Source organism: Diceros bicornis, chromosome 19 (genome assembly GCF_020826845.1).
Source record: "Diceros bicornis minor isolate mBicDic1 chromosome 19, mDicBic1.mat.cur, whole genome shotgun sequence".
Lineage (NCBI taxonomy): Eukaryota > Metazoa > Chordata > Mammalia > Perissodactyla > Rhinocerotidae > Diceros > Diceros bicornis.
The window spans coordinates 16,828,039-16,846,545 of NC_080758.1; the positions used below are offsets into that span (position 1 = coordinate 16,828,039).

At 51.3% G+C, this 18,507-nt stretch overlaps 1 protein-coding gene across 1 annotated transcript in view; it reads right to left on the minus strand.

The window, feature by feature from the left end:
• The window catches only part of GDAP1L1 (ganglioside induced differentiation associated protein 1 like 1), a 28,184-nt gene extending 16,779 nt beyond the window's left edge, over positions 1–11,405 (minus strand). Inside the window, exons 1-3 of the mRNA XM_058562660.1 lie at positions 11,189–11,405; positions 2,831–3,023; positions 1,634–1,807 (exon numbers count right to left, since the gene is read on the minus strand). Coding sequence (XP_058418643.1) covers positions 1,634–1,807; positions 2,831–3,023; positions 11,189–11,368 — 547 coding nt within the window. The 5' untranslated portion in view covers positions 11,369–11,405. The remainder of the gene's footprint in view (positions 1–1,633; positions 1,808–2,830; positions 3,024–11,188) is intronic.
• Positions 11,406–18,507: the final 7,102 nt, after the last annotated feature.

The following is an 18,507-nucleotide window of genomic DNA, read 5'->3' on the forward strand; positions in this document are numbered from 1 at the left end:
CATGTTTAAAAATTCAAGCAATATTAAAGAATGTGGAGTGAAAAGTAAACCTCTCTCCTCTTAATCTGCAGCCCCTTAGTTCTGCTCCCCAAAAGCAAGCACTACTGGCAGCTTCTCATGCATCCTTCCAGAAATACTATTTGCATTTGCAAGCACCCACTTAGCCCCGCTTAAAATATATTACTGATAGTATACGAGACGCTTTTTTTTGCCCTGCACCTTATTCTTACTTACTAATATATCTTAGAGAGCATTCCATATGCTTACTTCTTTTAACAGCTGCACAGTATTCCATTGTATGGAAATACTAGAATTTGTTTATCCAGTTCCCAGCTCATGGACAGCTGGGTTATTTCCAGCCTCTGCCTATTCCCACCTCTGCTGCCATGAATATCCTTGTACATACTTCTCGGTGCACACATCCACACGTAACTGCAGGGTAATCTCCGAGGTGCGGGCCTTTTTCTGTTTGATTTAGAGAGCCGGACTGCCCTCCTGAGAGGTGGCTCAGATTGACTTAGTCCCGCACTGTAATTACATGGTCGGTCACTTGTCTTTCTGCTTCCACAGAACTGTGACCCTAGACGGTAGAAGCTGTGACTGTCCCCATCTGTCCCCAGCCCCCTGCCCAGGGCCTGGGTTGTAGGAGACCTCATAAATATTGTTGACTGAATGGGGACAGGACAACATAGACAAATCCTGAGTCTTGTTGAAGGACACTGTAACAGGGCGAGATGGAGCCCCACAGCCTGCCCCCTCCCACCTTCGAACCTCAGCCTCATTCCTTTGAGAGGGAGGAAGTGACCATTTTCTGAGCATCTATTATCTACTTAGTATCGTCACACTTCGTCTGTCTAAAGGACCCCATGGTGTCTGCACACAGCCTGGACCAGAGTCTCTTAACAGTTGTTGATGGATAATCTGATTTAATCCAACCCCCATTTACTGGGTGCTGGAAACAAAAGGATGAACTAGGCTGTGGGCACGTCCAAGCTGGCAGTTAGGACAGTACATGAGTGATGCTTGAATCAGAAATCAGAGACCCCACGGGGGGCCTTGCCATCTCTGGGCAGCCTTCCTTGGTGACACCATCCCTGATGTCACTCAGTGCCCTGGACTGCCAACCACCGCCCTGACCACCCTGGGCCCTGACCCCAGGCGTCTGGGGCTGGGACTGCTGTGAGGAGGTGCCCAGCTTCCCATGGACAAGCCAAGCCTCTGTATGGGATGGCAGGACAAGAGTAGGGGGCAGGAGAGGCAATGAGAGAGAGACTGCCAGAGGGAGAGAGACATAGTCAGTTCAAGACAGGGTGAATGAGACGGAAGGCCAGAGAGAGCTGGAGAGAAAGCAAGCAGGAGGCAGAGAGAGAGAGAGAAGCACAAAGAGAGAGAGGAAGATAGAGCAAGAGGCACCCAGAGAGATTAAACAGAGGCAGAGAGATTAAACAGAGGCAGAAGGGGATAGAGAGAGAGGCGGAGAGGGGAAGAGGGAGAGAAGGAGGGATAAGAGGAAGAGGGAGAACAAGAGACCCACGAGTGGGAGGAAGAGGAGGAGGGAGGGCTCCCTTTGAAAGGGAGGATGTGGGCGAAGAAGGGGGTTTGCGAGGGGCTCGCGCGCCGGCCCGGCACTCACTGCGGATCTCGGCGGTGGCGTACTTGGGGATCATGGAGTCGGTGGTGAGCTCGGGGTGCAGGATGCAGCCGTGCGTGTAGGCGTCCATGGGCAGTGCGTCCAGCAGCTCGCGGTACTGCAGCACCCGCGCGTGCTGTGGGCTGCCCACCTCAGGCATCAAGGCCACCACATGCTCTGTAGGGCAGGCCGGGGCTGGGCTGGGGTCGCGGGCTCAGCCTCGGCCGCCCACTGCCTGATTCAGAGGCCAGCCTCTGGCACCCCACCCCAACCCCAGCATCCTGGAACCCCGAAATGTTGTGACCCAGAGGTCTTGACCCCTCCCTCCCTGGACTCTTGAGATAAAGTCCCCATCCGGCTGACCGGGGTTCCTAGTGGTCCTGCCCGCCCACCTCTCCTCACTGGAGCCCTGCCAGCTGTCCCCCGAGGGGCAGCTCCTCACCCCACAGGCCTCTTGCCAGGTGGGGGTCTGGGCCCGGTGTTGGCAGACTTCAAGAGAAGCTGGAAACCAACTAAACTCCTTGGTTTTTAAATGTTGGCAACTAATTCATATTTCTGTTAAACAGCCCATGTCTGGGCCCTGATGCCCTCGCAGCCGCTGTTCGCAGCCTCTGCCATGGGCAGTGAGCTCCTGGACCTGAGCAAGGCTGCAGGGAGGGAGGGAGAGGACACGGGGCTGTGGGGTTCTGGGGCGTCTGGGCCCTGCTCATGTCTGCAATGGCCTAGGGTATCTGGGCCCATGTCTGCAGGGTTCCTGGGGAGTCTGTGGTCCCAACTATGCTTGCAGGGTTTCAGGAGGCTGGGCCCTGCCATCTCTGGGAGATCTGGCCCCTGTCTGTGGGGATGTAGAGGGGGTCTGGGTCTGGCTCACGCCTGAGGGGCTCCCTAGGGTCTGTGCTTGTGGCTGTGGCTCCAGAGTTCCCGGGGAAGGAGGCTAGAGCCCCAGTGCTCCTAGGGGGTGGCTGGGCCATGCCCTGTCCCTGCAGTACTGGGGAGGAGGTCTGTGGGGTTCCGGGGGATCTGTGGCCATGCCTGTGGCTCCGTGGTTCCCGGGGCACCTGAGCCCTGCCTGGAGCCCCGTGGTTCCTTTTGAGGTAGACTGGGCCCCGCCCATGGCCCCAGTGGGTTTCCCCAGGCTTCCCGAGGTCCGGCCTGTCTGGGCCTGTGGGGCCCTGGGGGGGGTGGGGGCGGCAGCTGTACCCCCGGTGAAGGTGCGCTCCACGTAGTCGATGATCTGGTCGTAGTCGCTGATGATGTTGTCGCGGTGGATGATGACGGGCACCTCCTCGCCCAGGTTGAGCCGCATGAACCACGGCTCCTTGTGCTCGCTCTGCGGCAGGCTCACGTCCCGCTCCTCGCACGCCAGGCCCTTCTCGGCGATCACCAGCCGCACCTGCAGGCGCCAGGGTCAGAGCGGGGAAGGCGGGCGGACACACGGGGACACTATGCCCGGGTGGGGCGGGGCGTGCGGGGAGGGAGGTCAGAGGTCACACACAGGAGGGGACACTGTTGCTTCCAGCCCATTCTCGGGCACCTGGGAGGGGGTGCATATCTCCCAGGGGCCTGGGGCCTGGTGGTGGGAGGAACACAGCCCTGCTCTGGGGACAAGGGGCAGTGCTGCCTGGTGGTTATGGGCTGGGTTTCACAGTGGGACATACCTGGGATAGGATTCCTGGCTCTGCGGGGTGAGTTTGGGCAGATTCTTTAAACTTTCTGAGCTTCAGTTTCCTTATTTGCAAAATGGAAGTATTAATAGTACCAACCCAGTGTCTGCCATCCCTAGATGGCACTCAGTTCATGATTATCGTGATCATGATTGGACTCGCAGCCTGGCCTCCAGGGGTGGATCTGGCCAGGAAATTTGCAGAAATTCTTATCATCATCATAATCAATAGCTAAATTTCTCAAAGTATTTGAGAAACAAATTGAGGTGAAAAAATAATTTGCCCATATCAGTTGAGTTCTTTATTGTCTCCAAACACCTTCCCGTCTGGTTGTTGGATGCTCACAATAGCCTCCCAGAGGAGGGCAGAGCTGGGACTATCTCCTTGTTTTTCTTGATGAGAAAACTAAAGCCCAGAGAGGGCAAGTTACTTACCCAAAGTCACACAGCAATTTAGCAGCAGACCTAAAACCAGAAGCAATGATTTCTGACTCCCAGACCCATGGTCTCTGCCCTGGGCGCTCCTTCCAGGGAGTCCTGGGTCTGTCTCCTCCTTAATCTCTCCCTATGTCTCTAGGGGGGTCCCAGACAAACATTTGAGCTGGTAGAAGCTAATGGAGAGCCTTGAGGCTGGGGCACGCTCCTGACCCGGCCCAACACTTCTGAGCTGGAAGATAGTTAGAGATCGCTTAGTCCCACTGTCCCTGCCTGTGGACTGAGATGCAGAAAGAAGGCTGTCCAAGGTCCCCAAGCGAAAGGATGGCAAACGACTCCACTCCTCCCCACTTACGGCCGCAGTTCAGGGGAAGGGAGGGTGTCCCCGAGAGAGGCAAGTCTGCTCTCCTTGAGCGTCAGTGTCCCCACACACCCGGGCGGCGGCTCCTGAGCCTGGGCATCCCGGGCCTCCCTCCTGGGTGCCAGCATGGTGTCAGAAGGGCAGCACGGGGTCATGGTCAGAGCCTGGGACTGGGTGCCGACTATGTCAGCTCACATCCCAGCTCCAGGGCTCACTTGCTGGGTGACTTGGCTTTACAAGTAGCTTTACATCTGTGTGCCTCAGTTTCCTCACCCGTCCAATGGGAGTCCCGCTAGCAATTCCCTCGGAGGGCTATGGTGAGGATTACATACACCAGTCCCTGGGGAATGGTGCCTGGCACACGGTAGGGGTAATGTATCTTAGCTACTTGCATTAGACTAGGTTTTGGAGGCAGACAGACCTGGACTTGAAGCCTGGCTCTGCTGCTTATTTGCTGTGTGACTTGGGGCAAATCACTTGACCTCTCTGAGCCCTAGTTTCTGTGAAATGAGGAATGTAATCTGCTCATTCAAGGCTAGCTCGAGGTTGAGATGGGATGACGTGGATCAAGTCCCAGCTCAGGAAGTTAACACATCGGTTCTAACACCACTGTTCTCACACACACATGCACACACACACACACACACACACACACACACACACACAGACTGCCCTGCTCTCCTGGTTGATGTCCTAGAGTACTTCATGCCCTCCCCTCACAGCTAACAGGAACACCCCATCTGTTTGGTGGGCTGTGCTGAGGGAGAGGTAATTAAGCTCTGAACCCCCAACACTCATTCTCAGATTCATTTGCTCCATCAGCCTAAAGCTAATGGAACTGTCCTGCGGGCAGGACTGGGAGGCAGGGACTCGGGTCCTCACCCTGGCTCTGCCACAGCAGTGCTGTGTGACCTTAGAACTGTCACCGGCCCTTCCTGAGCCTCTTTTTCTCACTCATAAAACGAGGGGCTGGACTCCGTGTTCGCGGAGCGCCCCGTAGCCCTGCTGTGAGCTGACACACATTCCGACCACACGGGGGACAGGGCGGGCCCCGCAGGATGGGAACTGCGGGCTCTGTATGAGAGAGGGGAGGAACTGTAGCCAAGAGCACACCGGGGGTGGCACCTGTTGGGTCTGGTGTGTGAGTGTGTGAGTGTGTGTGTGCATGAGTGTGAGTGAGCAAATGTCTGTGTGTGTGTGCATATGTGTGCCCAAGTGGGGGTGTGTATGGAGGAGTGTACAAATACATGTGAGTTTTCAAGCAGTGTGTGAGTGCATGTGCATTAGTGTAGGTGTGAGTGTGAGTGTGTGCCCGTGTGCATATGTGTAGGTGTGAGTGGGCGTGAGCGAGAGCACGTGTAAGTGCATATTTGAGCATCCTCATGGGTGTGCCCATCCCCGGAGGAGCCCAGAGCAGTCGAGGCTGGAGCTCGGCTGCAGCGGAACCGCCCCGTTCCCGTCCTGCCCGTCCCGACATCCTCCGGCCTCAGAGACCAGGCTGCACCCGCTGACCAGCCTCTGGGCCAAGCCGGGGCCTCGGAGTGGATGGAAACAGACACCCAAACCAGCCCTTTGCCCTTGGCAGGTGCGGACACTTGGCCTTCCATCCTGGCAGGGCACTTGCCCCCAGGAACCACTCCCGGGCCCGGCCCTGGGGCTCCAGTGAGGGTGCCAGGTGGGGCTGCTGCCTGGAGAGGGGACTCTCTTTAGAGGCATACCCGTCCTGCCTGGAGCTGCCCCGGGGTCATGCCGGCAGGCGGCCAAGGAGACGCTCTCCTTTAGCTGAGCTGCAGGCCCGAGCCATGTGCTATCCTGCGGGGGCGGGGGTGCAGGAGGAAGCCAGGCCAGGGGAAGGGCCTGCAGCCACCAAGGCCATCTGCCATCTCGGCCTCCTGGAGCTGGACTAGGCTTAGGTGGTCACCACTCAGGGTGACCAGACATCAGCCATCTCTGGACAAACTCTCTTCCCTGCAGGTGCCTGAAATTTGCCCACTGGTGCTGCATTGTCATAGGCACTGCCCCTCCTCACCCAGGCCCTTGTTTATGAGGTAACTGTGATGGGCTGGGTTGGCATCTCTGCCCAGCCATTTAGTTGCTGTGTGTCTTTGTAAAAGACACTTAGAGTCTCTGAGCCTCAGTTTATTTATCTCAAATACCTTATTATTTAATTAATAAACTTTATATCTTACAGCAGTTTCAGATTTACAGAATCAGAGACCATTTTTATGTAACAACTTATGGCTTACAAATTCACCCCTTTTCAACACTTATTTATCAAGTGTCTCCTCTGTGCCAGCCTTGTTCTAAGTGTGGGAGACTCAGAAGTGAACGAAACAAAGACCCCTGCCCCCAGGCAGCTGACATTCTAGCGGGGGCAGACAGATGATGAGTTAAAATGACATGTCCAAAGATGGTGAGTTCATCAGAAAAAAGAAAAAATAGAACAGAGTAAGGGGGTCTGAGGATGTCAGAGGATCAGGGAGATGGGTGACAATTTTAAATATGGTGGTCCATTGGGGCAGGCCTCTCTAAGAAGGTGACATTAGAGCAAAGGCTTGAGCGAAGTGAGGGAGTGGTCCACATAGGGATCTGGAGAAGTGAGTTTCCAGTAGAGGGGACAGCCAGTGCAAAGGCCCTGGGGCAGGAGCATGTCTGACATGTTTGAAAAGGCCATGTGTGAGGAGGCCAGTGTGGCTGGAGCAGGGTGGACGGAGAAGATGAGAGGAGAGGCGGTTAGAAGGGATCATGCACAGGGGCTTTTAATGGAGCCTCTAGCCCCAGGGATCTGCGAATAAACTCAGGGAGTCCTTGAACTAGGATGAGAAAATTACATGTTTATGTTCAGTCATCTCAAACTGACATCTAGCATTTTCTTCAATTATGAGTGTAGGCGACAAAGCATGGTCGTGTCAGCAGTGCCTGTAATGTTGTCACCACTAGAAATCAGATATTGTCATCACTCCATGGTTGTTGTGGTTACACACATCACGACTCAGCATCACAGCAGCTATCCGTCCTGCCCCGGGATCGGTTATGTAATGGGTTAATACAGAAACATATATTATTATATAACGAGTTTGTTTTAAAAATATGTCAATAGCGGTACTTCACTATGATTTGTTTCCCTTCTAATCTAATAACCCTATGTATTTCATTTTATTCAATTAAAAGCATTATTCTGAGAAAGATCCAAAGGCTTCCCCGCGCTGATGAGGGGTCCACGACCCAAGCAGGGTTAGGACCCTGTGGCAGGGCCCGAGGCCGTTATGAGGACTCTGGCTTTTTCCTGGAGGGAACTGGGGAGCCAGTGCAAGCTTCTGAGCAGAAGAAAGGTGAGATCTGCAGTTCTCACCTGTGGGCCTCCTGGAGGTGGTGGTGGGTCAAATGCAGCGTGGACAGGGCTGAGGGGTCAGTGCCCAAGGGCTTGAGAGGCAAGGCCAGGGTGGGAGGTAGAGGTCGTCCACTTCCCTCCTGCCTCATCTGGGAGGGGGCCTCGGGGAGACCTTTTCGGTCTCGGGCGTCAGGACTGTCCCCTGACAGGACCTGGACCTGGGCCTCTTACTCCTGGGGGCGGAAGGCTGGGCCAGGGGCTCCCCACAGGTACATCCAAGACAAGGGCAGACCCTGAGAGGATGGGGTGAGGGAATCTTGAGCCAGGCTTGCTGCAGGGGGCCAGGGGCGGGCCTCAGAGACACCCTGGTGGAAATAACAGTAATAACAGCTGACTCTTATATAGCACTTCCTGTGTGCCAGGCATCGTGCTAAGACCTTTACATGTATTGACTCATTTCATCTTTACTGAAACCTAATGAGGTAGGTGCTGGAATCACACTCATTTTACAAAAGAGGAAACAGGCACAGAGACAATAAGCAACTTGCCCAAAGTCACACAGCTAGTAAGTAGCAATCTTGGTTTTTAAAAAACTGGGTGGCGTGAGGACAGAAGGATGCTCAAAGGGCTGGGGGCTCACAGAGGTAGGGCAGTTCTTCCTGCCCAGGGATGGAGGGAGGCAGGTTGTATCAAACATCTAGTCCATTTTCCTGTTGAGGAAACTGAGGACTCAGGACTTACCTGAGGGAGTGTCAGCACTAGAATGCTGGCATCTTGACTCCCCGCACTTTTAGCCCCTCCCAACTTCATCCCCTCAAAGAAGAAGGCTGGGGGCAGGAACAGCCTCAGAAGCACGCGAACATCTACACCATGCATTCAGAGCCTCCTCTGATCTCCGTGGCCCCGAACAACCACCTATGATGGTGCCTGAAATTTACTCAGTGTGCAGTTTTTAAAGGCCTTGTGCTAAGCGTGTGGCCGTGCATGATATCACTCACTCCTAACAGCCCACTGAGGCAGGTACTGCTCTTACTCCTACACAGACGAGGAAGCTGAGACGCAGAGAGGTGGAGACACTTGCACGAGTCAAGGGCTGGGAAGGGGCAGAGCTGGGGTTTGACCCCGTGTCTGGGAAATGTAAATGCAGTTCCTGGGCACCTCCTGTGTGCCAGGCACAGCTCCACGTGGTTTATATGGATACACTCACTGAGTCCTCACAACCACCCTCTCCGGGAGCTGCTATTATTGTTCTCAATTTACAGATGTGGTAACTGAGGCATGGAGGTTAACAGCCTGCCCAGGACTACCCAACTGGTCAGCGGTGGACCTGAGATTGAACCCTCAGCACTCTGGCCCCAGAGTCTGGGCTCTGGAGCCCTCACTGTCCTGCTGCCCTTTGGCTCTGCAATGGTCCCCAGATGCTCCATGGAGCCACCACCACTCCCAGGGATGCTATTTTCTTCTCTTAATAGTTCATATGGCATTAAGGACAGGCTTCTCAGATGTTCCACAAAGGAGAACTGATCCCTGCATGCAGGCAAGGCCCTTCAGGACCTAAGAGAAGGAAGGAAACTCACCTGCTAAGCTCCTACTGTGTGCCAGACACTTAGCATATGTCCATGGCCTCTCAATCCCCCAGGAATTCTGCAGGGTAGGATGCAAAACTCCCTTTTTCCAGATGAGGATATTGAGGCACAGAGAGGTGAAGTGACTTGTCCAAGGTCACACAGCCAGTAAGCACTCAAAATGAGACTGGAACCCAGGACCATCTGAGGGCAAAGCCCGTGCCCTTTCCACCAGGCTACACTGCCTCTAGAACTCACCTTGGGCCCCTGGGCAGGGAGAAGGCCCTGACAGGGGAGGCAGGAGGATGCTCAGGCTGGCTTGGTCAGAGGCTTTGTCACATGGGTTCCCAGTGGGTAGTCCCATCCCTGACTGAGGGGACACCTTAGGCCTGAGTGTGGGCTGAATAAGCAATGTTCCATGGGGGGAAGAGCAGGAGGCCCCCTCAGGGGATGGTGATGGGAGGTGCCATCCTCCTGCCCCCTGTCCAGACCCGGCCACTGGGGCCTGGCTCCTGAGGTTCTGAGTGGGAGGAGATTCTGGAATCTAGTCTTATTCATCTCCAAACCCCCAGCAACTTGCACAGAGCCTGGCAAACAGTAGGCGCTCAGCATGCATGTGTAGAATTTATGGATGAATCCCAGTGTGACCTTTATTAACCCAACTCCTCCTTTACCTACCACTGTAGTGACATCATAACACCTATTATTATCAGAGCCTGGACCCCGTGCCAGGCGCTGCCATCAACACATTTTGTGCTTCATCTCATTTCACTCTCATGGGGGCCCTGTGAGGAAGATGCTGCCATCAGCTCCATTTTACAGATTATAACACTGAGGCTTTGGAGAGGCAAAGTGACGTGTTCAAAGCTCCACACTGAGTTACTGGGGAAGATGGCTCCCCCACTGGGGACTGTCTGGCCTCAGAGTCTACACTCTAAACTGGGGCTACTCAAACAGGGACCGGTGGACGAGCCTCATCAGCATCACCTGGCAGCTTGTTGGAAATGTACATCTTGGCTCCACTCCAGACCTGCTGAAGCAGAATAGCTGGGGCAGAAACCAGCAGTCTGTGTTTAACCAGGATCATGCAGTGATGCTAATGTACGCTGAAGTTTGAGTAGTGCCAGCCTAGAACACTAAGTTATACCACCTCTTCAACAACCCTCTCAGCAACCCTGAGAAGGGGTTGGAATTGGAAGTAGCTATTATTATTATCATTATCATTATTATTATTATTATCATCCCATTTTCCAGATGATGAAACTGAGCCTAGACCAAGACTCAAACCCAAGTCTTTTGGTTTCAAGGCCCTTTCTCTTTCTCTTTATGGATCCGTTTCTCCGTCTGGAAAATGAGTGAATGGAACAAAGGCCCCACTGCTGGGCCCTGGCCATGGTGCTGAATCCGTGCCCCACAGACGGGACAGCCGCCCAGGGTGCGAGAAGCCCCCTGTCTCACAGGCGCAGAGCCTGGCCCTCACCCCCAGGAAGCGGGAACCCCGATAACTCAGCACCAGACCGGATTCCCAACTGCTCTCCAGCTCCTCTAGGTTTGAGAAGGGGCCGAGGGGCCATCTGTGCCTTTAAAGGCAAAACATAGATCTTACAGGGCCTAGCCAAGCTGGTCGGAGGAGACGGGTTAACTCCCTCCTTCTCAGCTCAAGATCAGCGCAGATGAGAGGAGAGCTAGGGAGAGACCCTCCCAGCCCCAGCCAGAGGAAGGCCCCCAGCCGGGCAGAGGAGCTGTGACCTGGAGCGCCTGTCTATCGCAACAGCAGCGCGAGGGAGGGCCTGCGATGAGACCACCGGGGGCGGGGCGGGGGGGGGCTGGAGGCTGGACCCCGGGACGCTCCTCCTTCCTCCCCGCAGCAGCCGCCCCCTCCAACTGGCCGCCTTCCCAGCAGTGCCCATTCCTTTCCCCTTGCCTTTGTCTCTCTTCTCAGCCCTCCAACAGACCGGGTCTTTCTGGGAGGGAAAGAGGCAGAATGGATGTTCCTGGAATTGGGGACAGTGCTGGGGCCCAAGACAGGGCCAGTCACCTCCTGGGAGACAGCCCAGCGTCCCCTGTCCTCTCAGCCCCAGAAACCCCAGATTGTACCCTTCAGTCTTCACTAGGTCTCAGACCCCCAAGCCGTCCTGGATCCCCTCCCCCAGCCTCCTAGGCACCAGGCGCCTCTGGTTCCCCTGCTCCCTCCGGGCTCTACCTTCTGCGAGCTGAAGGACTGGGTCCAGTGGTACAGAACCAGGCTCTCCTTGGGCCAATGGGCGGGGCTGGCCGCCTCGGGCGCGTCAGGGGCCTCCACCGGCTTGGCCGCATCACTCTCCAGCGCCGAGATGGGCCACCAGCTGCAGTTGGTGGGGGTCAGGTTGTGGGGGGTCGCCATGACAGCCCTGAATCAGAGGGAGGAAAGAAGGAGGCTCCGGCGGCGGCGGCTCTCGCTCGCCCAGCATCACATGGCCTCGCGAGCCTGCCCCTCTCCTTCGCTCCCGCCCTCCCCTCTCCGTGAATGTCATTACTCACCGGGCAAGGGGGGGAGGGGCGAGGGGATCCCGGGAGCTCCTTCTCTCCTCCTCCCCGTGGCCCACCCCTGGCCCGTGCCAGAAAAGCCACCAGTCCTCTCCGTCAGGCTCCGTGGAATGGTGGGGGGAGCCATGGGGAAGTGGGCCATGCGCCCCAAATAGCTCACGTCTGGCCAGTCACCTGCCGAAGATTCCATCATTATAACCGTATTTTGCCTTTCAATCTTCTAAGAAGCAAATACCTCTTAGGACAACTGGTGTTATAGGGATCCATTCCTTTTATACATTAGTGTCTGGAAATAGTCCGTCTCTCTTTGAAGCTGTGTTCTAACTTTTCTCCTGAAGGACCTCTAAGGGCAGAAGGGAACAAACTATAGCTTATTGAACAAACACTTACATAGCACCTACTGTGTGCCAGGCACTGTCCTGAGGGCTTTATAACCATCAATTCATTTACCCCTCACAATAATCCTATTAGCCTCATTTTACAGAGGAGGAAACTGAGGCACACAGAGGCTAAGAGACCTTGCCCAAGGTCGCCTAGCTAGTAAGTGATGGAGTTGAGAGTCAAACCCAGGCTGTCTGGCTCCAGAGTCTATGCTCTTAGCCATAAGGTCATGGTAATATGATAATAATATAAACAACAGCACAGCAAGCATTTATCAACCCAAGCATTTTACATGCATCATCTCTCTCACCTGCACAACAACCATTTTTACCAGATGAGGAACGTGAGGCTCAGAGATGTCAAGTCATTGGTCCAAGGTCACGTCTTCACCCCAGGAGACTGAGGCACAACCAGAGGAGCCCAAAGAAAGCCTGTAATGCCTTTGCTGTCACATAGTCTCTCCTAAACAATCACGGGAACCTTACATAAAGTTCCTTAATATACCCTTGCTTCCTTTACTATAAATATTGTGTTTCAATTTATTTACCATTGAGCAAATAGATGCACCAGGAAGATAAGCTCTCTATTTGACCCCCCTCCCAGGGTCAGGCTACCAAGGACTCCTGGGTGCATCACCCTCCCAGACTGATAAGCATGGCTCTTGAGGAATCAGTGTCCTTCCTTCCACTATATGACAAAAGTTCTGTGGCCCACAGGTTTCCCTCTGCTTTGGCTGCCAGGAAACTTGGAGCTACATTTTCTATTAAGTCTCAGTTGCCACATTAGCCTCCCACGTTCAGCAAATTCTCTTTTCATGAAATTTTTCTTTCTTTTTTGTTTTTTTTTTTGTGAGGAAGATTAGTCTTGAGCTAAAATCCATTGCCAATCCCCCTCTTTGTGGTGAGGAAGATTGGCCCTGGGCTAACATCCGTGCCCACTTCCTCTACTTTATATGGGACACCTGCCACAGTACAGCTTGACAAGTGGTGCGCTGGTCCTCACCTGGGATCCGAAAGTGCGAACCCCCGGCCGGCAAAGAGGAGCACACAACTTAACCGCTATGCCACCGGGCCAGCCTCTGAAATTTTTATTTCTTCTTTCTCCTCAAAGTGTCTTGTTGTTCTGTTTGATTTTGCAAAGAAGTATTTGGTGTGTCTTGAGGGAAAATTCAAATGTCTGTGAATTCAGGAAAATAAGACCTCAGAAATTTGATCAAGGTGGAAAATCTGACCCCTGTCTGTGTCTTTGACCTGAATGCATCCAGGGAGCCATACTCACAACAGTCACATTCCAATATGTATTCTTTTCCCCAACAAATATTAATTGTGCACTCACTACGCACTTTGCTAGGCACCAATATATGGTGATAAATAAGACAGACACTGGCCTGTTCTTTGCATTTTTCACTTGGCAATACATCTTGGAAAGAGTTTCCTATTAGCACATGTCGAACCTATACTTTACAACAGTCTACACTGTATGGATGCACCATGATAAATTTATTTAACAACCCCTATTGATGGACATATGTTGTTTCCAATCTTTTGCTATAAAAACAATGCTGTGAATCTCCTTATTCATATATATTTGTGCACGTTTGAGTATAATCTGTATGATAAATTCGTAGAAGTGGAATTGTCAGATCAAAGAACACGTCTTTGCCAAAGTTCCCTCTGAAGAGACTAACAATCTATGAAAGTGCCCATTTCTCTACACCCTTGCCAACACAGCATATTTTGAAACATTTTTTCTTTTTGAATCTATGGGTGAAAAATGATGTTTCATAGTTTTTATTTGCTTTTCTTTTTTGACTTTTTATTATAAAAATTTTCAAACATATGAAACAGCAAAGGTAATAGTTCAATGAACACCCATATATCCATCACCTAGATACAATTATTGCTAAAAATTTGCCATATGTATTTGTTTAATGGGGGGGGAGTTTGAAGTATTTTGAAATAAATTATAGGCATCATGGTATTTCACCCACTAAGTACTTTAGTATGAGATAACTTATATCTAACGTAGGTCAATTTTTTTACATAAAACAACACAATTTTCACATTTAAAAATTAAGAATAAGGCTTTAATATCTAGTTCATATTCAAATTTCTCCAGTTGTACCAGAAGTGTCTTTATTGCTGTTTTTTTTTTGAGGAAGATTGGCCCTGAGCTAACATCTGTTGCCAATCTTTCTCTTTTTCTTTTTTCTCCCCAAAGCCCCAGTACATAGTTGTGTGTCACAGTTGTAGAGTTGTAGCTCTTCTATGTGGGAAGCTGCCTCAGCATGGCTTGATGAGCGGTGAGTAGGTCCATGCCCAGGCTCTGAACTGGTGAACCCTGGGCAACTGAAGCGGAACACGTGAACTTAATTGCTATGCCATTGGGCTGGCCCCTGTTGCTAGTTTTGACCAGGATCCAATCAAGGACTATGCAATGAATTCTGTTGTGACATCTCAGATCTGCTTTAATCTAGAATGGTCCTATTTTTCCCATGACATTGACTCATGAAGAGACGGGGCTGGTTGTCTTGTACAGTGTGCCACTGTGGGCTGTGTCTGACTGGTCACTGTGGTTTCCTTCAACTTGTGCCACTCTCTCCTGTCCTTCCTATAGACTAGTACCTAGATCTACAGGACAGATTAGGTTCAGGTTCAACATTAATTCTTCATGGGTGGCGCCGTGTGCTTCATCTGGCCTCACATCAGGAGGTTCATAATGTCTTGTCCCACTATTAATGATGCCAAGTTTGATTACTGGGTTAAGGTGGTGACCACGTCTCTGCACGTTAAATTTCCATTTCTCTTCTTCCCACCAGAACCCTGTGGGTAACCTGTTCCTCATCCCTTGATGGTCTTTGACTAAATCAATGATTGGAGGTTGTAAAATGATTTTCTACTTTTGTACTTTCATCTGCATTTATCAGCTGGCATTCTTTATTTGAATTTCTTTACTTATGAGTGAAATTGACCATCCTTTCAAATGTTTGAAAGTCATTTTAATTTCTTTCCCACCAAATTGTCTGTGTTTCCATGGGGCCCGGGGCAATTATAGCACAGCGTGATGAGTGCTGTGACTAGGGTAAGGACAGGGGTTGTGGTCGAACATCCGGCTTGCCCTGCTAGACACTGGACATGCCAGGGAAGGCTCTCAGAAGGTGGTGGCTCTCAGTATGTGTCCCTCTGAAGCAGACTCTGAGACAAGAATTCAAGGACAAGCAGTTAATTTGTGATATGAAGGGAATCCTGGGAAATGAGACAGGAAAGGCAGCCAAGGAAGGTGTGTTGTCAAGTAAGTTAGCACTGTGGGCCATGGAGCTTAATCCCACAGGGGAATTCTGAGGCTTGTGTAAAGCACCTCAGCATTATCCCACCTGAGGAGGAAGAGAGCCAGGGTATTTATACACCAAGTCCTGGCAGTCATTGCTTCAGGGTTGTTCCCCCAACACTTCAGACATGCCCTGCAGTTGGTGGACTGGGTTCCAGTGACCACAAAGAGCCCTCAGGCAATAAATGTGGGTGCTGCCAGCTGGGGGTCAGCCAGTGTGCACTGAAATGGTAAGAGTGGGGGACACAGGTAGGGCACCACTGGTATTTGCTTCGGGGCCTCTAAGCAGAGACTTGAAAGATGAGGAAGAATTAGCTAGATGAAGAGAAGATGGGGAAAGGGATGCATGCTCCAGGCAGAGAGAGGAGCAGGTGCAAAGGCCCAGAGGTGACAGCGAGAGTGGTGTGCGTGAGGGACCGACAGCCGTTCATCCGGCTGGAGGCAGAGGTGAGAGATGAGGCTGAGGGGTCGTGCCACACCTGTTAAGCCACCTTTAGGAGTTATCACATCATGCTGAGGGCACTGGGGAGTCACTGGAGAGTTTTAAGCAAAGAAATAACATCCAGTTTGGGTGCCAGAAATCTGAAAAAGCCTGAAATATGTATACCGACATTGCGGGGGCTAGCTGGTCCTCGCCAGTGATAGGATTACTCCTGCTCTTCCTCCATGACAACTAGGGATGGACTCAGCCAATGGGGGCTGCCACTGAGTGTGAACTCAGGGCAGTGAGATGGGGAGCCTCAGGGAAACATTTCACTCGGGTCCACTACTGGTCGTTATAATATAATGACAGCTATGAGGTTTCCCATGTGCCACATACTGTGCTAAGCACCTTACAGTCGTTACCTCCATTGAGGACATATTGTTATTATCCTGGTAACAGATGAGGAAACTGATGCCCGGGGGGATGAAGTTATTGGCCCAAAGTCAAGAGTAACAAACACTCACATCCACAGACAATGGAATTCTAAGTGTCCAGACAATAGGGGGTTAGATAAATAAATTAAAGTAAATCCATAACATGGAACAATTTATATCCACTAAATGAGGAAAGTTAACAGAAAACAGGTTACAATTATTTAAGTTACCTTAGAAATTCTATTTAGCTTAGGTTACTATAATCTTTAAAATGTAAAAAGAAAAAAAAAGGTTACCAAAAAAGTATGTACAATTCACTTTTTAAAATATATAAATTATAGAAGGTGGTCAATAAAAGTAGTTATGTGGTTAGATTGGGATCGGTGGAGGCGAGGGCAAGAGATCATGAGTAATTTTTTTTTTCTTAATTGGATTGTCTGGTTTTCTTACTGTTATGGACTGAATTGTATCCCCACAAAATCCATAGGTTGAAGTCCTAACACCCAATGTAACTGTATTGGGAGATGGGGCCATTAAGGAGGTAATTATGGTTAAATGAGGTCATGAGGGAGGGGCCCTAATCCAACAGGACTGGTGTCTTTGTAAGAGGAAGAGACACCAGAGATCTCTCTCTTCTTGAGCACCAAGGAGAGGCCATGTGAGGACACAGTGAGAAGGCGGCCATCTGCAAGCCAGAAGAGAGGTCTCACCATAAGCCAACCCTGGCGGGACCTTGATCTTGAACTTCCAGCTTCCAGAACTGGGGGAAAATACATTTCAGTTGTTTAAGCCACCCAATTTGTGGTATTTTGTTATGGCAGCCAGAGCAGACTAATACACCTACAATAGAAGTCCATTATTTGTATCTTTTAAAAAGAATTCAAAGTCATTAAAAAAAAAAAAAAGACTGCTTGATTTCCCCCTTACAACTTGGGGCAAAGCTGGTCTTAGTCCTTGAACTACAGGAAAAGGGGAAGGAATTAACATGGTCTGAGTGTCCTTTGGTCAGACTCTTTACAGAAATCCTATGAGAAGAGTACTGATGTCCACACTTGACAGAGGCTCAGAAAATGCCAAATGCCTGACCCCAAATCACCAGCTCGGAAGCAGCCGAGCTGGCGTTGGGATCCAGGTCTGTCTGATCCCCAGGTATGCCTCCACATAGCAGATGCTGAAACGGTCACACACATGGGTGGGGTGGGCAACATCCCTCAGCCTGTAAGGATCACTCAGGAGGTTTTCCTTCCAAGTTCTGGGCAGGATGGATGGTTCTCTTGGGAGTTAGAAGTTGCCTGAAGGAATCTGCTATGAAAAATCCTATCAGCTAACGCATCTAACTTCTACATCCATTACATCAAGGCATGCTGACTCAGGAAGCTACAGAGACCAGAGAGGCGCCATAAATGTGAGGCTGGCCAGGTATGAACCCACAGGGTGAGCGGAGTCTGTGGCGAATCGGAGAACACGTGCCCCACCCTACAGGGACGGCTGCTCCTGGCTCCAGCCATTACTGCCCCACTGGAACGCAAACCCGGCTGACAGTTATTCTGGGTTTTCAAGACCTGGGAATCCCGATGTTTATTGTGAAATCACTCATTTTAAGATTTGTTGACAAATTAAAAAAATAAAAGGATACTGGTACAGGCGTAACAAAACATTTGTGGGTGGGATCTAAGCCCTCACATTGTCAGTTTGCAGCTTCTGCATTAGATAATTTAACTTTTGCCACAATCCTGGAGGCAGTATGTTAGTTAACATAGCACTAGCTATTGTAACAGATAAGCCGCCAAATCGCAGTGGCTTTACATAATAGTAGTTTATTTTTCATTTACATAAAGTCCAATTAGCAGCATGTGAGGGGAGGGGCAGGGAGTTCTGTTAACCTTCCCCTGTGGCTTCCAAGATGGCCCAAGTATTGATATCCGATGAGCACTCATATCCAATGAGCATTGATATCCAACAGGCATTGACGACATCCCATGCGCATGGATATCCAACGAGCACTGATATCCAATGAGCACTGATATCCAATGGATATTGACATCCAATGAGCATGGATATCCAATGAGCACTGATATCCAATGAGCATTGACATCCAACAGGCATTGACATCCAATGAGCATGGATATCCAATGAGCATTGATAGCCAATGGATATTGACATCCAATGGGCAGACAGTGGAGAGAGTGAGCTGAGGACCAGGTGAGCCCTCCTCACTCTGCCCACATTCCATTGGCCAGAACTCAGTCGTGTCCCCCCTCCCACCCCCACCTAAATGCAAAGCAGAGCTGCGAAATGCAGTCCCTGACATGTGGCAGCCACTTTCCAACTCTGCCCTATAGACTGAGTACGCAGATCTCTGGGGGTAGGTCACCCAGCTCTGCCTCATGTAATGATTATCATCTCCATTTTACACATGAAGAAACGAAT